Source organism: Bubalus bubalis, chromosome 4 (assembly GCF_019923935.1).
Source record: "Bubalus bubalis isolate 160015118507 breed Murrah chromosome 4, NDDB_SH_1, whole genome shotgun sequence".
In the NCBI taxonomy this organism is placed as follows: Eukaryota; Metazoa; Chordata; class Mammalia; order Artiodactyla; family Bovidae; genus Bubalus; species Bubalus bubalis.
In genome coordinates, this window is record NC_059160.1 from 36688311 (window position 1) to 36712194 (window position 23884).

At 38.2% G+C, this 23884-nt stretch overlaps 1 protein-coding gene across 2 annotated transcripts in view; it reads right to left on the minus strand.

Annotated features, from left to right (window-relative positions):
• The window catches only part of ITPR2 (inositol 1,4,5-trisphosphate receptor type 2), a 589849-nt gene that overhangs the window by 396576 nt on the left and 169389 nt on the right, over nucleotides 1-23884 (minus strand). For both annotated transcript variants that reach the window (XM_025285009.3, XM_025285008.3), the window contains 5 exons: nucleotides 19971-20122; nucleotides 15152-15251; nucleotides 14483-14643; nucleotides 6393-6534; nucleotides 3605-3766 (listed from right to left, as the gene is read on the minus strand). In XM_025285009.3, coding sequence (XP_025140794.1) covers nucleotides 3605-3766; nucleotides 6393-6534; nucleotides 14483-14643; nucleotides 15152-15251; nucleotides 19971-20122 — 717 coding nt within the window. The remainder of the gene's footprint in view (nucleotides 1-3604; nucleotides 3767-6392; nucleotides 6535-14482; nucleotides 14644-15151; nucleotides 15252-19970; nucleotides 20123-23884) is intronic.

A 23884-nucleotide genomic window follows, 5' to 3' on the forward strand; every position in this document is an offset into this window, starting at 1 on the left:
GAACCTAGGCAATTTCTTTTTTTATACATACTACAATGATTAAATCTTCTCTTTAAAATAATGATAAAATTACATAGCACTTTTCATCTTTAAAAAAAAAATTCAGTGAAAAAACTCACAAATAAAAAGGTAAACAGGAAAAAAAGTCCAGTAAGGTAATATGATTAATCACTTTATTGCTCAGACTGATTCATCCAACAGATATTTCTGGAAGGCCATTCCAGCTCTATAGTATGGTTATGTAAGAGGATGTGCTTGTTTTTAGCAAACACATGTTACAGAATTGAGAGCTAGGGGTATGGCAGTAAACAAGACAGACAAGCTCCCATGGAGCTCATGTCCTAGTGATAAAGGGCAGTCATTGAGCTAACAAACAGGATCATTTTAGGTATTGATAAGTGAAATGAAACAAGCAGAAGCATGGGAAAAGCTGACAAATTTATTGGATGGGGTAGATGCTGAAGAGGTGACATTTGACTTGGGATGGAAATGATGAAAATGATGAAATGATGGAAATGATTTTTTTTTAAAAAATGAGGCAATCATGGGGAGAGAAGTCATCGAAGCAATGGGAGTGGCAAGTGCAAGGTCCCATGGTGGTGGAACCCAGTCTTCTGAGTTCTGTAAACACAGAGTGCCCGTTGCAGCAGGAAAGTCGTCAGTGAGGAGAAAACAAGAGCTGACATGGGAGGTGAGGTCCTGAAGAGCCATGTGAAAACAGAAAGGTCCAATCTTAGAGCAAGAGACAGCCACTGGGGCGTTTCCCCCATGTATGATTCCATCTGCTGCTTCTCCTTCCCACCAGCCTGCCTCTCTATTCAAAGCCACATCTCAGAAATGGTAAGCTTAACCTTCTCCACAGTCCAAAGTGTTCACTTCAATTTCTTGGGGATTCTCCTTGGGGATGTTTTCTGCACTGGGAAAATTTACTGACTAGAATGTGTTCTTGCCTTAAGTAAAACTTACTGATACTAAGGGAACATTTCATACAAAGATGGGCACAATAAAGGACAGAAAAGGTATGGACCTAACAGAAGCAAAAGATATTAAGAAGAGGTGGCAAGAATACACAGAAGAACTGTACAAAAAAGATCTTCATGACCCAGATAACCATGATGGTGTGATCACTCACCTAGAACCAGACATCCTGGAATGTGAAGTCAAGTGGGTCTCAGGAAGCATTACTATGAACAAAGCTAGTGGAGGTGATGGAATTAATTACAGTTGAGCTATTTCAAATCCTAAAAGATGATGCACTCAATATGTCAGCAAATTTGGAAAACTCAGCAGTGGCCACAGGACTGGAAAAGGTCAGTTTTCATTCCAATCTCAAAGAAAGGCAATGCCAAAGAATGCTCAAACTACTGCACAATTGTACTCATCTCACACACTGGCAAAGTAATGCTCAAAATTCTCCAAGCCAGGCTTCGACAGTACATGAACTGTGAACTTCCAGGTATTCAAGCTGGATTTATAAAAGGCAGAGCAACCAGAGATCAAATTGCCAACATCTACTGGTTCACAGAAAAAGCAAGAGAGTTCCAGAAAAAACATCTGCTTTATTGACTATGCCAAAGCCTTTGACTTTGTGGATCACAACAAACTGTGGAAAATTCTGCAAGAGATGGGAATACCAGACCACTTGACATACTCCCTGAGAAATCTGTATGCAGGTCAAGAAGCAACAGTTAGAACTGGACATGGAACAACAGACTGGTTCCAAATAAGAAAAGGAGTACGTCAAGGCTGTATATTGTCACCCTGCTTATTTAACTTATGTGCAGAGTACATCATGAGAAATTCTAGACTGGAAGAAGCACAAGCTGGAATCAAGATTACCAGGAGAAATATCAATAACCTCAGATGTGCAGATGACACCACCCTTATCGCAGAAAGTGAAGAAAAAAAAAAAACAAAACTAAAGAACCTCTTGATGAAAGTGAAAGAGGAGAGTGAAAATTTGGCTTAAAGTTCAACATTCAGAAAACTAAGATCATGGCATCTTTTCCCATCACTTCATGGCAAATAGATGGGAAACAGTGCAAACAGTGACAGACTTTATTTTGGGGAGCTCCAAAATCACTGCAGATGGTGACTGCAGCCATGAAATTAAAAGATGCTTACTCCTTGGAAGAAAAGTTATGAGCAACCTAAACAGCATATTAAAAAGCAGAGATTACTTTGCTGAGCACCAAAGAATTGATGCTTTTGAACTGTAGTACTGGAGAAGATTCTTGAGAGTCCCTTGGACTGCAAGGAGATCCAACCAGTCCATCCTAAAGGAAATCAGTCCTGAATATTCATTGGAAGGACTGATGTTAAAGCTGAAACTCCAATACTTTGGCTACCTGATGTGAAGAACTGACTCATGTGAAAAGACCCTGATGCTGGGAAAGACTGAAGGTGGTAGGAGAAGGGGATGACAGAGGATGAGATGGTTGGATGTCATCACTGACTCAATGGACATGAGTTTGAGTAAACTCCAGGAGCTGGTGATGGACAGGGAGGCCTGGTGTGCTTCAGTCTGTGGGGTCACAAAGACTCGGACACAACTGAGTGACTGTTCTGAACTGAACTGATTGCCAAATAGCATCCAGCCTCCAGGTTAGACATCCTCAGCCCTCCACAGCTCAGCCCACATGCCTTTCCAGCCCACTCCCACACCATCCTTCCGCATGGACTAAACTCATCACCGAAGTTTCCTGACTATGCACTCATCTCTCCAACTGTGTAAGAGAAACATGGGACACTAATTTACCAAATGATAATTAATTGAAAACAATTTTGTATTAAGCAGATATATTTTACTGAGCCCACTGCATATTATAAGACAAAAATGAGACGAAACTCGACATGAGTTGGCAACTTTAAGCTATATCCCTGGATACACCTGGGTTCCCTGTCCTCCATGGTTAGGTGTATCTTGCGATGAAACTGCCCTTCTAGGATCCATTATTCTCTTTTCAGAAATCTCTGTTCACTAAAATGCCAGTTCCCATACAATTTCTGAAAATAATTCTTTTTTTTTTTTTAATGATTCTTATTGTATTCAAATGCTTCCTTCTCCAAGCACCCTTCCTGGGTTACCTGAGCTGAGCTCCTCTCTCTCCTGAATTCCCACAATACTGTCTTATCTCCCCTACCCACTCCATGACTCTGCCTTATATTTCAGATACACATCATATTTTTTCCACCAGACTATGAACTCTTTAGCCTACACACGATGGGGTATGTCACGTGTTTCTAGAAATGCCAAGAAATGTCTCATTCCTCTTTACATAATATATCCAGCATGCCTCCTGTCCATCAGGAGCTAATACCGTGCACACATGAGGACTCAGACATCTTCCCCCAACAATTCTAATTTTACAAGGAATAATAAATACATATGTCATTTCAAACACATTTACAGGTCGTTTTTGTGTGTTATAAAATATTTCAATTATAAAAGAAACGTTTTGGAACACACACAAATGACCAAGAGAAAGCATTTCACTGCAAAGCAGAATTTCCCATTCCTAATTTATATGTCTTGGAACTGTAACCAAACAACTTCGCCCATACTTATATGTTAAAAAGATAAAAAGGAGGGCCATCCTTGAACCTGATTTTTCCGGTAGTCCTGCTGCGAATGTCTCAGCACACGGTAGCACAGCCTCAGCATGTACTTATAGGGGGCATATCTTTGATCCCCCAGATCTTCAAGTCTCAACATTGAGCCTTCTCCTGCTTTCTCCTTAAAGGGTGCTTTAAGAATCCCAAATACCTATTAAGAAAACAACAACAACTATGACTTATTCTGATGAATGGAGGCGCATGTTTAGAATTTTTTAATCTTTTTATAACAAAAAATGTTGACTCAAAAAGGCTTTTGTAATATTTGAGTAGAATTAGTGGAGAAGGCAATGGCACCCCACTCCAGTACTCTTGCCTGGAAAATCCCAGGGACAGAGGAGCCTGGTAGGCTGCAGTCCATGGGGTCGCTAAGAGTTGGGCACGACTGAGCGACTTCACTTTCACTTTTCACTTTCACACACTGGAGAAGGAAATGGCAACCCACTCCAGAGTTGTTGCCTGGAGAATCCCAGGGACAGTGGAGCCTGGTGGGCTGCTGTCGCACAGAGTCGGACACGACTGAAGCGACTTAGCAGCAGCCGCAGTGTAAAGTAAAAAAATAAAAGAAAGATTTTTGGGGGGATATAAGACCAACATATTAAGGGACAGAAAAATACTGCTAAAATATTCCCTAAATTAAATGACAAAACAATATTTAAATAAAATGCTTCATTTTGTTTAGAAATTCTATTTTATTAAAATAAAAAAATATTGGGGAAGTGTTCCAGTTCCCAAATAAGTCAGACAGAAAAAGAAAAAAATCATATGATATCACTTATATGCAGAACCTAAAAACAATTATTCAAGTGAATTTATTTTCAAAACAGAAACAGACTCACAAACTAGAAAATGAACTATGGTTACCTGGTGGAAGGTGGGAGGGAGGGCTAAATTGGGGGTTTGGGACTGACACATACATACCGCTATATTTAAAGTAACCAATAAGGACTTAACGTAAATAAATAAATATTTGGTTAAAAATAATAAAATTTTAAAAATTTTAAGTTTTACCAAGTTACATAAACATATTCAGATGAACTAAAATATAGTTTGACTTCAATGGGCTTTGAAGTCAAACAACTACTTCTGTTATTCCCTATAAATTTCTAAAATCAAAACACTATAAGGAAAATCAAAACACTATAAGGAAATTTACTTTTCATCTAAAACTGACTACCTCAAAATATTGCTTTTAAACCTCTTGGTAAAAGAATTAACTTATTATTTGTATACATAAAGATGTGACCAAATCAATGAATGTATCAGCATTCAAACAAATAAGGAGCCATATGGGCACCTGGTGACACCCAGTGACTCAGATTCTTCTTGTAAGAAAACTAGCAGTTGGGAAGTATTTAAAAAGCATTGAGGAGCATGACTCTTTTAAGTAAGAAGACAGCAGGTAGGATCACCTGGAGATGAACTGGCAGGATGAGTAAATTATTTATAAAAGAGCACCTAGGCAAAGACATGAGGAGTCATACAAGAAAGCAGAATTATCCTCTGTAGTCCATGAAATAAAATATGAATTAAAGTTTCTTCAATAATTCTATATTCACTAAACTGTGAATTTTCTATTTATTATACTGAAGTAAAATATTTGACATATATTGGTTGAAATAATATTAATAAATCATTCAAGGTTCTAAAAGTCCTTGAAATCAAATGTTTTATACAAAAGAAATGCTAATGTTAGAAAAGACTTTGTCTCATTAGATTTGCAACCTTTATTTTATTTGAGAAAACTGTTGATTTTATATATTCTGACAATCAGCTACAGAATATTAACTGATAATGTCTACTGTTTTCCTTTCCCAACTCTACAATAGCAGGTATATTAATAACATAAATTTTATTTTTTAAGTATCTTCCTACAGTCCACAGTTAAGGCAGAAGCCCATTACTTATATAGCAATTAACAGAATAAAAAGAATGCATGAAGGTAGGCATGTCCAAACATGCACAGTATTAGGGAGTAAATTAATTTGCCAGCGCATGATGAACAACTTCAGGAAGACATAGCATAGGAGCATTTCTAGACTTCCAGGGAAAAAACTAGAATACTGTAAAGAGCACTTGTGACTAATGAATAGACTGCCCTACTTTTTGAGGGGAAAATGGGGGAAAAGGAGGAAGCAGATGGAAATGGCAGCTTCCAAGCTCCCCTGGAAATTCTACTTAGAACATTATTACAGCATGTTTTCTGGAAACAGTTTGACCATGTAGGTTTTTCAGAGGTCTGTGGCAGGCCGTCTCCAAGATAGCTCTCAGTAAACCCTGCCTCCTGGAATTACTCTCTTATGGAATCCTGTCTTATTGACTGTGAGTTGGAATTATTGGCTCACTTCTAACTAAGAGAACAAGGTAGAAATGACGAGATGTTAGAATTTCTAAGATGAGGTTACAAAAAGACTATGACCTCCACCTGGAGGCCCTCTCTTCTTCTGTCTTGGATCCCTCACTTCTAAGGAACACAACCTGCCTGGTCTTGAGGCAGCCCTGTGGAGAGGCCCAGGCGAGTGAGCTGGGTAATAAATCCTCCCCTATTTGAGCCTCGAGATGACCACAACCCAGCCAAGACCTTGACGGCAGCCTGTGAAACACCGTGAGCAAGAACTGTCCATCTAAACCACCCCCAGATTCCTAGTCCACAGAAAACCTAAGTATCTGCTGGCTTTTGACACTAAGTTTTGGGGTAATTTGTTATACATCAATAGGTAACTAATACAAGAACTTTCCTGATACTATAATTCAAAAGATAAAATATGCAAAATCACCTGTGCCAATATGTTCTGTTCCCTCATTAACTTCTGACGTTCTCGGTTTGGCTTGGTGATAAGCACGTCTAGAACGTCTTGTCCGTTGTTAGGTACATCAGCAACAAAGAAGATAAGGTCTTCCAATAACTTGGTTACAAACCTATCATAAAAAGAAAGGGAAATATTATGGTGTGCTTAATCTTGGAAATATTTGTAAATAAGCACTAAAACATTCAAAAGTAAAAGTATTTTATAATAAAATCATTTAATGAAATAACTAATACAGTAAATGTTTACTTAAATTAGCTGCTAAGTCGCTTCAGTCGTGTCCGACTCTGTGCGACCCCACAGATGGCAGCCCACCAGGCTCCCCGGTCCCTGGGATTCTCCAGGCAAGAACACTGGAGTGGGTTGCCATTTCCTTCTCCAATGCATGAAAGTGAAAAGTGAAAGTGAAGTCGCTCAGTCGTGTCCGACTCTTGGCGACCCCATGGACTGCAGCCCACCAGGCTCCTCTGTCCATGGGATTTTCCAGGCAAGAGTACTGGAGTGGGGTGCCATTGCCTTTTCCCATTTACTTAAATCTTTGCAAAGAGCATCCCTTCTTCAATTCCACCAACCCCTACTCCCACCTCCAACTCTAATCAAGTATTTGCAAAGACAATTATGAAATAAAACCCCATGAGTCCCAAAATCAGAGGTGTTGAGAGGATAACACCCATCAGCAGATGCTTTTTCATGACTGACTCACAAAGAAGGGTATTTTGGCTTTATGAGAGAACAGCTAAACTAAATTCTTAAACTCAAATTTGTTCTTTTTTATTATCAACTCAACTACATTTTCTAATCTTTACCACATTACAATTTCTCCCTGTACAGAATAGGAAAAACTTAAATGACCTGCAAAGAGAGACAAGAGCAAGCCATCACATCTCTAAATTGTTCTGAAAGTATTAACTGATCTATAAAAATCATAACACCCTAAAATCACACACTAATGTTTACCTTTAATTCTACATTTTGGCTATTTTCTTTAACTATTACTTGAACATTAGTGGCATCTGGCACATTCCTCCTTTAGCTTTCTTCTTCCTCCTTCCTGTGTTTTATCATTTCCTGTGTGACTCTTTTTTGTAAAATTCATACAGGCACTACACCACCAGGGAACTGCATCATATATGAATTTTTTAATACTACAAAAACTATCCAACAAATATTTAAGTAAACTTTATCCAAGAAGATGTCATATACATGCATGATGGAATGCTACTCAGACAGAAAAGAATGAAATAGTATCATCTGCCGCAACATGGATGGACCTAGAGATTACCATTACTAAGTGAAGTTCAAGTCCGACAAAAAAAGACAAATACCATATGATATCATTTGTATGTGGAATCTAAAATATGACACAAATGAATTTATTTACAATGTTTAAACATTTAACAGAAACACAGACATGAAAAATAAACTTATGGTTATAAAAGCAGGCACAGGGTGGGGGAGGAATAAATCAGGAGTTTGAGATTAGCAGATAAAAACTACCACATATAAAACAGATAAACAACAAGGTCCTACTGAAAAACACAGGGAACCATATTCAACATTCTATAATAAACCAAAATGAAAAAGAATATATTTATATATAACTGAATCACTTCACACTAGAATCTAACACAACATTGTAAATCAACTATATTTCAATAAATAAGCTTTATCCATATACATCAGCAAAATTATTCACTGTTATTAGTATGATCAATCAAGATCACATCAACAAAAGAACTACAATTTAAGAGATTCAGTGACTCTAGAAAAGTGCGGAATGTATTCAGTTATGAAGCACCTTGATCTTACCTCCAGATTCAACTCCTGCAAGGGAGTGGAGCCAAGTGGATACACCTATAATACAGAATTTAGCCACCACATCCAAATTCAGTGCACCTCCAAAGTTCATAAACTTACTCCAAATTCCAGAGATATGTTTTCTTGTGTGCCTATTTTAAATTTTAACCCAATCTGTTTCTTTTCGACAAAATGTCTTAGGAATAGGATTCACTGACATAACTTCTAGGGGCAACCACAGAAATGTAAAACATGATTTCTACACATCAAAATGTGGTGTGAATTTCTTTCAAAATTGTGACTCAACATCTTCTAAATTATTCTGTTGTCCTTAACAGAAATAATAAAATATTTATTTTGAGCTCAGACTTCTTCAGCAAACTAAAATTGAGTTGAGCTTCAAGGGCTCAATTTACAAGTCCAGTCCAAGCATAAATATATCTGCATTTTCTTTTTAGAAGTATTGGGGTTTTTTTTTCCTCTTGCTGTTTAGAGGATATTGTATTCAGGTGTTTAGTTATTTAAGAAAGTGCAACTCTAGGAGCAACTACAAATGCCTCTGCTTCAAACTCTTCTAGATGGCTTACAAATGAATGATGGTGGAGATGCAGATGTAGAGAATGATCTTGTGGATACAGCAGGGGAAGGAGAGGATAGGACAAATTGAGAAAGTAGCTTTGACATATATACACTACCATATGTAAAACAGATAGAGTGGGAAGTTGCTCTATAACACAGGGAGCCCTGCCTGGTGCTCTGTGATGACCTAGAGGGGAAGGATGAGGGGCTGGGAGGGAGGCTCACGAGGAAGGGGGATATATATATATACATATATAGTTATGACCGATTCTCAATGTTGTACAGCAGAGACCAACACAATATTGTAAAGCAATTATCTTCCAATTAAAAATAAATTAAAAACTGGTGATAGCTAATGGAATGATGATGAAGAAAATTAACAGTCTTGACTGAGAATGACTATACATTAACCTTATTTGCAGAGCCCACCTCCCCTAATGAGGAGGCAATGATAGTCAAGAAAATGAGTCTTCTCTTTTGACCTCCAAAACTGTTGAAACCTTATTTTTGTCTTTTCACCTCAAGCATCCCATCTGTGGCAAATAAAACTGATTTTTTCAGTTTAGACCAAATTACAATTCTGTACTGGGAGGTGAAAGTGAAAGTGAAGTCTCTCAGTTGTGTCTGACTCTTTGTGACCCCATGGACTGCAGCCTACCAGGCTCCTCTGTCCATGGGATTTTCCAGGCAAGAGTACTGGAGTGGGTTGCCATTTCCTTCTCCAGGAGATCTTCCCAACCCAGGGATTGAAACCAGGTTTCCTGCATTGTAGGCAAACGTAGGTCCTTTAATCACTCAAACTTATTAATTTCCTTTTATTAAAAACTTTTTGTGTGAATTTTATCATATGCACCCATGATAAACAAAATATATATTTAAAAAAGACACACCTAAAACATAAAAAACACAGTCAACCAGGAACAAAACAAGAAACACAGTGATGAGCAAGGATAATATTCAGTACTGGCAAGACAATGGGGACTGAAAGCATATGGCAGGGAACTAAACTAAAGACACAAAAGCAGAGACTAAAGCAGGGTGTCTCCATCTCTTAAAGGAACCCTAAACGTATGGTGACCCCTGTTCCAGTCCCGGCTGTGCAGTAAGTGAGTGATAGGAGGAAAGAGAGGATGCACACAGACAGGACTGGACTCAACCACCTGCAATCTCCATGGCTAAAGCCTCAAATTACTGGAGGACACAAATTCTCAGCCCTCAGTATCAGATCTGGCTCTGGACTTGTTGAGATGAGCAAGGTGGAAGCAACCATAAAACTAATAAAGAAGATGAGAGAATGTAGAGAGAGAATAAGAACAATATTTCCACTCAAGAAGAACCTGCATATTTAAATATCAAAGCACAAGAGAAAAACTGATATTAAGAAAGCCATCCATCATACTGAAAAACCAGGAGGCACTTCATCACCAAAAAAATGCAAGTAACAGTACAATTTCAAAATAAATTTTAAATCAGTGTGTTTCCAATCCTCAAAGAGTTAAGAAAACAATTATATACCAAAGAAGACAATATACATAAAAGAGGGCAGATACAAATGAAGAAAATGTGGCTATGCAAAAGAACCAATAGAAATCTGAGAAACAAAATTATAATCATTTAAATAAAAATATAATTCATGAAGGTAAAATACTACACACACATTCTAAGAAAATGTGGTGACTTATAGACAGTATCAAAAAATCAATCTAGGAAGCAGGACAGATCTCAAAAGGCAAGTTATAAAAGGAAAGTTAAGAGATAAGGGAGATGAATTAAGAGGATTCAACACACATCTAATAGGAGTTCCAGAAGAGACGTAAAAGGAAAAGATAAATATTGGAAGGAAGATGGCTGAAAATTTTCCAGAATTGAAGAAAAATATAAGTATTCTGATTAAAAGTATACCCTAAGTGTCAAGTGGGAAAAATAAAATTAAAAATTACTTGTAAACACATTGTAGTGAAACTTTAGGACATCAAAGACAAAAGAAAAAAATCTACAAAATTATCAGAAAGTAAGCAAAAATGCCAATAAAGAATAATAATTCTTAACGGCAAGATACAACAGAAAATAATTGTTATAACTTTAAAATACTAAAGAGAAAGAATTGTCAAGCTGGCATTTCATACATAAAGTATCAGTTAAAAAAGGAGGTAAAATTAAGACATCCCCATATAAAGATTAATAAGATTTATAACCTCATTGAACAGACTAAAGAAAAAATTTCAGCAAAAAGAAAAGTGAACCCAGAGAGGACTGAAATGCAAGAAATAAAAGCAAGTAGAACAAAAGGTAAAATACATTAAGAAATATAATTAATAACTGAAAAATAATTTTAGGAACTAAATTTTCAGGAAAAAGGTGATACATCATAATTTAGATGACATAAGTAATTTAAAGAATAAACTCAGAACTATGCGTCTAGACAACTATTGCCCCCCTAAAAAAAAGATGGGAAGTAGAATAGCAGAGAATAATCAAAGCATTCTGAAGTATTTTTCTCCCATGAGAGAAAGAAATATTTTCAAGTTGTGTAAAAAAGAAGATACAGCTGAAATGTATGACAAGACCATATGGGCACTTGCAAAAGAATAGGAACAGGATCTATAGCTTCTAAACCAGAAGAAAAGTAAAAATGGGGAGAAAATACAAACTTAACCACTCCAACAGAAAAGAAGAAAGAAGAAGAGGGAAAAGAAAAAAAGCTATACAGGAGAAAGAAAATAACAAAATATGATACCCATTGGTATTCATACAAGTCCAAACACATTATTTAACAAATCAAGGTAATTAAACTTTAGCAAATTCAAATAGACTACCAGATTATATTTTTAAAATCCAGCTCTTGCCTGCTCCCAAGACATTAACAAAGCAAAGTGACTGGCAAATCTGAAACTGTGGCGGATTCATTTTGATATTTGGCAAATCTAATACAGTTATGTAAAGTTTAAAAATAAAATAAAATTAAAAAAAAAAAAAAAAAAAAAGAAAAAAGGCATCTACTCGAACACTAAACAAAGGATAGCTGGTGTCAAGACAGGAATATCAAGCAAGTAAAATTCAAAGGGAAATGAGACTGCTATAGGAAGATATTAACTGTGTATCAGAAGGACATCTGATCTGGTGATCACATGTTGGATGGCCCCTGCTCTAGTTTCTGAGCTCCTGTCTCAGGGAACTGGAACCAATACTCAAGCTCGTAAATTGCATGAAGATGTGAATGGAGCCTGTGCTGTTCATGGCTGCATTGCCACCGTGAGCAAACTGTCCTAAGAATACTACACAATTTTAACAAACAAGGAAATCCTGTCACATATGAAAATATGAGTGAACCTGCTTTGTGAAATAAATCAGTCATAGAAGGACAAACACCGCATGATTCCACTTACACGAGGAGTGACTGCTTCCTTAAACTTTGCTCCTTACTGTCAAACTATGTTTCAAAATACTTATATCAATTATCTTCTGGAAAGCAAGGAGATCAAACCAGTCAATCCTAAAGGAAATTAGTTGTAAATATTCATCAGAAGGACTGACGCTGAAAGCTTCCAATACGTTGGCCACCTGATGTAAAGAACTAACTCACTGGAAAAGACCCTGATGCTGGGAAAGATTGAAGGCATGAGGAAAAGGGGATGACAGAGGATGATATGGTTGGATGGCATCACTGACTCAATGGACATGAGTTTCAGCAAGCTCTGGGAGTTGGTGATGGACAAGGATGCCTGGCGTGCCACAGTCCATGGGTTCACAGAGTCGGACACGACTGAGCAACTGAACTGAACTGATACCAATTATCATTTCACCAGCTGTCATGAGAATTTCAGTGTGTGAATGCCTGGGAAATTGGTAATTTCTTATTTTTCTTATTCAAATTGAAAGGTATGCAGCAGACCACGAAGTGGAGAAATACAGAGAATGCTTGCGCTCTGGTGTATTGGAAACCTATGGACTTTAAAAACACACATGATTAAATCCCCCACTTACAGTGTGACCTTACCTGATTGGCTTAAACTTTCAATTAGCCTTTATGTAGAATGGGAATAATGTCCATATCAAGGTTGTTTGAAGGACTAGAGGAATATATTTACAGTACCTAACATAGTACCAGTATAAAGTAGGGATGAAATGACTGATGGCTATCAGTATCACTCTTTCTTACTCATTTCCAAAACAGAATGAGTGGAGGAATCAAAGATCCAGTTTCTTAGAGTGTCTTTGAGCAAGTTACAAGGGCAGGAAGCTACACTTTTGCAGACTGTTTGCTGGTAGTATATAACATGTTTGCTTTGTGGGACTTGAGCAGAGAAATGTATCTTGAATAAACAAGGACAAAAAAGCATAAAACTTTTAGGGCCTTTAAAACTCCAAACCCAAATATCAAATCAAGTGCATCAAAAGGCATCTCTTATGAAACATTTAAAAGGAAAGGTCAGAAAGTAACTCAAAACAACTGTGTTCAAGCCAAACTAAAATGGAAAAATGTAAACATTCCCCAGATTTTAATGTTACTATTTTCATTTAGGCACCAGGATCTGCTCATTGAGAAGCAGGTGTGCTGCCATGGAGACCATTCTACGTATTTCCTTAGTCATTCATTCACCTGAGAGCTACTGCAAGAGTTGACAACTGACTCTTGATGATTTAAAAGTTATTCTAGCTCATGCAGCTCAATACCAGAAAAATAAACGACCCAATCAAAAAACAGGCCAAAGAACTAAAAAGACATTTCTCCAAAGACATATAGATGGCTAACAAACACATGAAAAGAAGCTCAACATCACTCATTATTAGAGACATGCAAATCAAAACCACAATGAGGTACCATTTCACACTAGTCAGAATGGCTGCTATCCAAAAGTCTACAAGCAATAAATGCTGGAGAGGGTATAGAAAAAAGGGAATGCAAAATAGTACAGCCACTATGGAGAAGAGTATAGAGATTCCTTAAAAAACTGGAAACAGAACTGCCATATGACCCAGCTATCCCACTGCTGGGCATACACACTGAGGAAACCAGAACTGAAAGAGAACTATGTACCCCAATGTTCATCCCAGCACTGTTCACAATAGCCAAGACATGGAAGCAACCTAGATGTCCACTGGCAGACGAATGGATAAGAAAGTTGTGGTACATATACATGATGGAATATTACTCAGCTTTAAAAAGAACATATTTGAATCCGTTCTAATGAGGTGGATGAAACTGGAGCCTATTATACAGAGTGAAGTAAGTCAGAAAGAAAAATACCAATACAGTATATTAACACATATATATGGAATTTTAAAAGGTGGTAATGATGACCCTATATGTGAGACAGCAAAAGAGACACAAATATAAAGAATAGATTTTTGGACTCAGTGGAGAAGGCGAGGGTGGGATGATTTGAGAGAATAGCATTGAAACATATGTATTACCATATGTGAAAGAGATGACAGTCCAAGTTCGATGCATGAAACAGGGCACTCAAAGCACTGGAACAACCCAGAGGGATGGGATGGGATGGGAAAGGAGGTGGGAGGGGGGTTCAGGATGGGGGACACATGTACACCCGTGACTGATTCATATCAATGTATGGCAAAACCCACCACAATATTGTAAAGTAATTAGCTTCTAATTAAATAAATTAATTAAAAAATATGAATGATAAATTAATAAGTAAAAGTCATTCCAGAAAGTTACTAACCTCCTTTCATTCTGGGTTATTGTGCCATTTTCCAGCTTTTTCACTGTAGTCGCCAGCACTTTATTTGCATCATTGGCAAAGTCTAAGTCTCGGACCTCGGACAGTGGGACAGACACAATGGCAAATGCCTCTTTATCTTCTTTTGTTTGGCAAGTTCCAATCTGCAATGTGTTTTTCCATTAAGATTAGTTGCTTTGTTAAAAAATGATGCAATCCTCTTAAAGTACTAACACATCTTAGTACTGCAGAAGAGGTACAAAACAGAAGTAGATGATCCAAACACAACAATTCCTACAAGCATTGCCCACTATGAAAAGCTGTAGAGACACAGATCTCTCCTGCCCGTTTCCTGCCTTGTTCTCAAAGCCTGACTGGCAATGTTTCCCTTTTACCCTTGCCCCTTGCTTCAGTTTCAACAGAGGAGAGGAAATGCCCTTCTGGAATCTTCTTCCCTTCCTACATGCTGCTCCCATTCTCTTGGTATCTCTGCTGCATCTTCTTGAATCACAGCCCTGCGGTGACCTGACGGGTGGGCATGAGTCCTTGATGAAACCCAGGGCAATAATTTCTAATATTGACAAAGTGCAGTTGTAAGAACATGTCAGTCATCCCCTAATCCTATTCATACAACATCTGGATGAAAAGTAAACCATTCTCAGAAACATTTACCTTCAACATAACAGGCCTCTCTTCATCCGTGTCTATGGGGATGCTAGTACTGGTTACCCACGTGTTTGTACATAGATGTCTTAACCGAACATATGAGTTCCTAAAAGAAAAATAATATTTAAAAAATGGTTTATAAAAAATTAACACACTTAACATTAACATATTTAACAGTTTCATACATGATATGAATATAAATATATTTTAGGCAATTAATGAGTATAGATCAGTCACATTTTAAGGGAAAATCTGACTACAGACTATTTCAAAGCATGCAGTATTATTACCTAGGCCGGTGGTTCTCAAAATCTAGACCTTGGACTAGCACCATCAGCATCGCCTGGACACTAGTTAGAAATACAGATTCCAAGGTTTTATCCCAGTCCACTGAATCAGAGAATCTGAGCGTGAGGTCCAACAGTGAGTACTTTACCAGCCTTTCCAGGAAATTCTGATGTATACAAAGGTAAGAAGCACTGACTGTGTAACCATCTCAGTTATAATGGCTGTCTCACTGTACTCCCTTTTGTGGTTTAAACATTTGCACATGAAAGTATATAGTGTAGTCGATCCTCAATAATTGCAGATTATGTACTTGTGACAAGTTATCTCTAACCCCAAAATCAATTCTTGGGGGCACTTTGGCAGTCTTTCTCAGACATGCATAGAGTGGCAAAAAATTTGATTCCCTGCCATTCACATCCCCAGTGAGGCTGAACAAGGTGACGCTCTGCCTTCTCCTTTCTGCTCTGGAACCGTCACCAAGTGTCTTTTCGTGGTCTGTATATTACCATATTTTCACTGTCATTGGGGAATTCACTGTTGAAAACAGCCCCAAGCATAGTGCTGAAGTGAGGTCTTGTGTTCCTGTAGAGCAAAGCTGTGATGTGCATTACAGAGAAAATACTAATGACAGAGAAGCTTCATCCAGGCATGAGTTATAGTGCTGCTGGTCATGAATTCAGTGTTCATGAACCAAAAGTATATATTAAGTAAGGTGTCTTTAACCAAAAACACATAAAAAACAAGGTTGAGTATTAACTGATTGACAAAAATACTGTGTCCAGAGGCTTGCAGGAACCTAACTCTGTATTTCCCTTAGGCGCAATGGTCCCATATTTGCTAATTCATGTTCCAGCAATAATAAGAACCAATGATAGGTGAATTGTGAGAGAGTGTATGAGAAAGAACAGCTAGAGCTTCCTCTGGCTCAAATATTATCATTTTCAGTGAAACTTTTATTATCATTTCTTAAAATGAATAAAGCGTCCATTAAAAGAAAACCATTGTGGTAAGTTCTCTGCCTTCAAGTTGCAAGAAGTTCAGCAGGAAAGATAAGATAAATCCCTATAACACAAGGCAGAAAGCATTAAGGCCAAGAAGAGAAACTCAAAAAACAACAACAACAACAAAGGCTTCAGGGAAAGAGATTTAGTCTCAAACACCATGATTCTGCTCATTCATAAAAGTAGATAGAGACTGAGTTTCAAAAATCTAGAAGAGCAAAGGTCCAGTCATTGTCCAAATAATCAGCAAAGGTCCAGTGCTGTAATACTTCTGTGATACCACTTATCTTCTGCATGGAATTACACAGGAGATGTCATTTGGACTCAATTATCCTCACTGTGGTGTTGGAGAAGACTCTTGAGAGTCCCTTGGACTGCAAGGAGATCCAACCAGTCCATTCTGAAGGAGATCAGCCCTGGGATTTCTTTGGAAGGAATGATGCTAAAGCTGAAACTCCAGTACTTTGGCCACCTCATGAAAAGAGTTGACTCATTGGAAAAGACTCTGATGCTGGGAGAGATTGGGGGCAGGAGGAGAAGGGGACGACAGAGGATGAGATGGCTGGATGGCATCACTGACTCGATGGACGTGAGTCTGGGTGAACTCCAGGAGTTGGTGATGGACAGGGAGGCCTGGCGTGCTGCGATTCATGGGGTCGCAAAGAGTCGGACACGACTGAGCGACTGAACTGAACTGAACTGAACTGATCCTCACCATTGTATTTTTAGCATCTGGAAAGTGGGGCCATAGCTGGAGAACGACCAGCTCCATGGTCGTTCCCCCTAGTCTTACCCCTGCACTTTTCCTATAGATGCTTATGGAGTCAACCTAGATGGCTGAGTTCCAAACTAATAAGGCCACACTTGAGCCATAATAACTTGCAATTTCTAACAATTCTAGAAATGAATAACTCCTTAGGACTTACACCACAAAAATCCTTTCTTAGAATCTTGATGTAATTTGAATGTCTAAAATATGAAGACGTCGGGAGGACTTCCTGGCAGTCCAGGGCTTAAGACTTTGTCTTCCAATGCAGGGGTATGGGTTTGATCCCTGATTGGGGAGCTAAGATCCCACATGTCTCAAGGCCAAAAAAATAAAACATAAAACAGAAGCAATATTGTAACAAATTCAATAAAGATTTTAAAAATGATCCACATCAAAAAAATCTTTTAAATAAATAAAAATAAAAGACGAAGGTATGCGTCATAGTGGTTAAGAGTACAGACTGCAGATTCACACACTTCAGGATCAAATTTCACCTCATGAGCTAGACATTGACTGATCAACCTAGTCACGCTAAGCCAGTAGTTCCCCAACCTGGTTGCACATTAGAGTCACCAGAAAAGCTTCTACAGCCTGTTGCCCAGGCTGCACTGCACATTATTTAAATCAGAATGTCTGGGACTCAGAGAAGGCATCAGTACTTTTTAAAGATCTCCAAGTGATTTCACTGGTCTTCGTGTGGTCAGAGCATAAAGGGCAAAATGCTGCACAGGTGATTCCAATTTAAAGCTGACATGAAAAGCAAGGCATTAACTAGTTCATCCCAGGTGGCTCAGAATTCGCCTGCAATGTGGGAGACCTGGGTTCAATCCGTACGTAGGTCAGGAAGATCTCCTGGAGAAGGAAATGGTAACCCACTACAGTATTCTTGCCTGTGAAATCCCACGGACAGAGGAGCCTGGTGGGCTATGGGGTCGCAAAGAGTCAGACACTACTGAGCGATTAAGCACACACAGCACAGCTAGTCTTTAGTTCTGATCTGTTAGAATTGCTGCCAGGATATTTATAAAGAACTTGACAGAGTGCTCAGCACACAGCAAGAGCTCCAGAGTTATATTACAATAGTAGTTATTACTAAGTGTTCATTAGCAGAAGCTTTAAAACAACTAATGACAAAGAATACGTTAATACAAAAATCTGTTCCATAATGAGAAGGGCTTCAGCAGCTCTGAATAATAATAGATGAACCCTGCCATATAGAGCAAGGCTCTGGGGCTTGTCTATATAGTGAGATCTTTCTACCTTTTTCTTAAGCAAATTTTCTTGGTTAGAGTTCAAGAAGGACTCTATGTTTGCTGTTAAAATCTAAAGTGAGTAGTCAGAGCAAGGATTTATTAAGATGCCATACTCAGAAAAGAAGGTCAGAGACTTGCATCAAGTCAAACCTTCAGTGTGGATCTCTTTACAGATCTCTGTTGGTAGCCCAAAGAGAAATGGCTCATGCAAGGCCAAGATTCAGCTACATTTCGCCCATCCAAGTACCAAACAGGTCTGACCCTGCTTAGCTTCCAAGATCAGGCATGTTCTGGGTGGTGTGACCATAGACTCAGCTACATATCTCATGAGTGAGAACAGCTGTGGAACAGCCCAGGAAGCCCAAGGAGCAGTGATTTCCAGCAGTGTTAGTAGAGCAGCTTTTTATCTTCTCTGAAAGTAACCTGCACAATAACGTCTGCATTTTGAGCATGTACATTCAGTCTAACCACTGCGATCTGCCCAAGGCCAAGGACAAGCATGCTGGATCAAGGACAATTTAGAACAATCCCATTAAACTTAATAATAAAGGCAAAACTCTACGCATCTAGAGATTGCATCCTAGTGCTATTGTTGGAAGGTAGACAGCTGTGGGCCAAAAAAAAAAAAACTTCATCAAATCCAAACAAAAGAATGTAAAATATTCTAAGTTACCAATTACCTCATTAACAATCCTCCTTCCCCCTCTTCATTTAGGTCTTCTTGTCTCCTAGCTGGGCCTTCAGCACAGCTAGCAAATTTCAATATTTTTCCATTTCATGTTCCTGCTACTTGAAACACTTCTCCCAGATGGAGAGGGCTTGATCTTTCAAATCATTCAGATCTTTTCTCAAATGTCCTAAATCAGAGAGGTCTCATACCTAATAATAGAACTCTCCATATGCTTCAATTTTTCTTCAAAACATTTTTATTACCTGACCTTATAGTTTGTGCTTATTTGTTTATTACCTCTCTCTCCCATTTGAATTTAAGTTCATCACCAGTTTGCTCAAAGTTGTCCTCCCAATGCCAAGGGCAATGCCTGGGAGGTAATCAATGTTCAGTAAAGATTTGTTGACTCAATGACTAAATAAATGAACAAATGGACAAATAAATAAATAAATGAATGAAATCTGGAATTTGACAGAATAAAAATGTCATAAGTATTTTAAAATTAATTTTTACTGGACTATAAAAATGCCGTAAGTATTAACGGAAATGCTTCTAGATTGTTTTTCATTTTAGTAACCACGGGACATCCGAGTAGTAGAAATAAATAATTCTTATGAACTTTGCATAATTTCTTACTTATTTTTAAGAATAGAACAACCATGTTAATCTACTCATAAAAGAGGCATGATTTTTTACACACTTGTTTCTCACTTATACTTGCTCTCTTGCTGTCACAAAAATTAGATTAAAATTATGGTTTTAATTCCTTACCAACTAGTAAAATTATTCAAAGGGACATTATTGTTTAACCTGTTTTTTTGTGTTGTTTTTTTTTTTTTTTTACCTTGGAACCAGGCAGTCTGCTCTCTGAAGAGTCGTGGCATCCAGTTCGAAAAGCGACGCAATGTCATTTCCATGCGGGACTGAGACCAAAGTGTACATGATCTTCTCCCCTGCCTGGCGTTTCTTCTTTGAAGCTGGAAGATCCCCATCTCTCTGTTGAGGTGGTAGAATGTTTTTTACTTTTATTAGATTTGTTACTAAACTGGGAGAGAAGTTGAAATTTGCATGTATTTCTTCATTGGATTATAGTGATGCCTAGTTCACACACTCCAGTTCACATACTCCAGAGGACTTCAGCTGGGCAAATTATCAAAGCAGCAACAGTCAAAATAGTTATGGCCCTTCCCTGATAGTAAACCTATTTTCACAGTAGTAATTTTGAGCATTCCACATTTAAAACAAACACAGAGGGACTTCCCTAATGGTCCAGAGGTTAAGAATCCGCCTTCCAATGTAGATGATGTGGATTTCAATCCCTGGTCCGGAAACTAAGATTCCACATGCCTGAGGGCAATTAAACCCTTGCACTGCGCTGACTGAGCCTGAAAACTCTAGAGCCCGTGCTCCACAACTAGAGAAAACCTACACACCACAACGAAGACAGCTCAGCCAAACAAAGCAAACAAAAACACAGAAGAAACTGTGCCGAATCATCTAGACGTCATAAACTGGAAGCATGGACGTGTTTCAGAGTTCCTGCCTAATCCCTAAAACACCACTGGGATATTAACTTGGAGTGAAGGGGAATCAACAGCAGGATTCCCATTCAGTTCACTGGCTATTCTATAAGATCCCAAAAGATACTATAATGTCAAATAAAGTGAAGTCAAGTGGAATAGAAGCCTTTATGATGAAACTCAGCCAATATTTCCACTACATCCCTACTATTTTAAGCAGAGAACACCACAAGACTGATGATTATGCATTTTCTCTTGCACTTCCCCAAGTTCCTATGTCCCATGGAAGGATATGATGTATAAGAAAACCAAAACGGGATACAGCAATTATAATATAAGCTTGGTAATACTTCTACATATTTATTAAATCAACTAAATTTGAATATAAGAGAGGACGGCTGTCATTGTACCATCAAAGGAAGTTGAAAGAAAATACAAGAGGGAAGGGATGCTTGAAGGTAAATGAGAGCAGTTCATATCCAAAGACAAGCTTTGCTTTCAAGGTCACCATGGCAATGTAGTACTACACCTGATCGTTCCAAAATGTTCCCTTAAAGCACCATCCCAAGGCTGTGAGCATCATTTTCCTTGGATCAGAAAATCCTTTCCATTTCTTGCTGGTGTCTTCTGTAAATGGTGCACAAATTGGCAGCACCACTGACCTACAAATGGGCAGAGGAACTGCCAGGGTCTGAAGTAGAAGCAGGATTGCTATCTGCTAAATCTCACACAGCCTAGCAGTCCCTGGTAGCTCTTGGCATCTTTCACTTACAGGCCCTCCACAAAGACCCAAGTTCAAACTTAAATGAAGATAGGAGTCTGGCTAACTCTCCCCAGGTAGTTTAACCCCCGTAACAGTTGTTTCTTACCAGTAAGTGTGAACTATGTTTATTCATCAGAAAAAAGGTAACTTACTACACATTAGAAGGAAGTATAGGGAAATAGGAAAGAAGGAAATGCAAAAACAGTAAGCAAATTACACTTGTGAATTTACACAAAGCTTCTCAGGGTACCCAAACCATTCCTTGGTTGTTCTTGCTAATCTTACAACAAAAATTTGAGAAAGAGGAAGAACATTATTTGATTTAAACAAAGAGATGAGTGCAGTTACCTGCAGGAGATGAAAGATGAGGGAAGGAGAGAAAGAAAGAGGATGGAGAGGGGGAGGACCAGAGGAGAAAGAGGGGGAGGAAAGAGAAAGGAGAGGAGAAAGAAGGGAACGAGATGGGGAGGAGGGAATAAAAAGGGGGAAAGGAGAGGGGAAAAGGAAGAAGGAGAGCAGCAGTGAATGCTCAACTCCAAATTTAACTAGACATCTCAATCCATATCACCCAAAGCCAGAGGCCTGATCTGCAGCCCTTAGACATTGAGTGAGTCACTCTTCAAAGAACAACCTTCTTTAAGGTTTCTGAAAAAATTCTCATGGGTCAGAAGACCCAATTCACAGTCATCTGCAGTGAGGGCATGGAAATCTGTGAACTGAAAACAAAAGTCTTTGAAGGGCAAAACACCATCCCATCTTGAGAGAAGAAAACCTAAATGTCTTTAAATAACCCAATAAAAATGGCCTTGCCAGACAAGTAAGCTAGGAAAGAAGGCAGCCTGGGTAACATTATAGCTTAGGCTCATGGTATCTCAAGCTTGGGAAAGATCTTCATAGATAATCTGTGAGCTAAAAAGACTTCTTCCCAAATAAATCTCTGGCAGCAGCTAGTCAAGTGAAATTCTATTACTTGAAATGTGTTCCTTTGCATCATGAAAACACTGGTCTTTAATTATTCCCTACTGAAATGTAGGCAGCCTTTGTGCCTTTCTACAGTTTCATTTATTTCCTGTATTTCAACTCTCAAGACAGTTGAGGGAAGGAGTCTAAAGAAAGAAAAATAGTTGGGATGAGAAGGTCAAAATGAGGGAAGGAATGGGAAGTGTGGACACTAGAAGGAAAATAGGAATGTGTGAGAAAAATATGACACCAAACGCACTTTCAATGAAAAATAATGATTGAGAATCAAGCTTCCATGAAAACAAATTTCTCCTGCTCTGTGAAAGGCACAGTCAAAAGAATGGGAAGATAAACCACAGACTGGGAGAAAATACTTGCAAAAGACATATTTAATAAAGGACTGGTATCCAAAATATACAAAGAACTCTTAAAATTCAATAATATGAAAACAATTAATCGAATATTTAAAAGGGCAAAAGACCTGAACAGATACCTCACCGAAGATGACATACAGGTGGTAAATACATATATGAAAAGATGATCAATATCAAATGTCATTAGGGAATAGCAAATTCTCTAATTAGATCTCACTTGCAGCAATGATATCCCATATACAGCTACTGAATGGCCAAAGTCCAAAACACTGACAACACCAAAGGCTGACAAGGATGTAGAACAACATGAACTCTCATTCATCACTGGTGGGGATGCAAAATGGTACAGTCACTTTGGAAGACATTCCAATGGTTTTACACAAAATGAAACACACTCTATACCATATGATTCAGCAATCATGCTCCTTGTCATTTACCCATAGGAGCTGAAAAGCTATGTCCACACAAAAGCTTGCATCACAGCTTTATTTATACCTACCAAAACATAAAAGCAAACAAAACACCTTTCAGGAGGTGAGTGAATAATAAACTGTGGGGCATTCAAACAATCGCATGTTATTCAGCACTAAAAAGAAATGAACTATCAAGCCATGAAAAGACATGAAGAAACCTTAAAGGCATAGTTAAAATGAAAAAAGCCAATGTGAAAAAGCTACATACTGTGTGACTTCAAATATATGGCAGTATGATATTCTGGAAAAAGCAAAATTATGGCACAGTAAAAAGATCAGTGGCTGCCAGGGATGGGAGGGGAATGAGTAGGAAAAACACAGAGGATTTTTAAAGCAATGTAACTATTCTGTATGATACTTTTATGGTGGATACATGTCATTATACTTTAATCAGAGAGATAGAAAGTTCTACACCAAGAGTGAACCCTAATGTAAACTATGGACTTTGGGTGATAATGATGCACCAAGGTAGGTTAACCAGTGTAATAAATATACCACTCTGGTAAAGGATGCTCATAGTAGGGGACGTTGTACTTTTGTGCAGGCAGCGGTATATGGGAACTGTCTGTATCTTCCACTGAATTTTGCTGTGCATCTAAAATGCTCTTTACAAATGCCTGTTTAAAAAAAAAACCCCAATCTGTGTGTGCCACAACTATAGAGCTTAT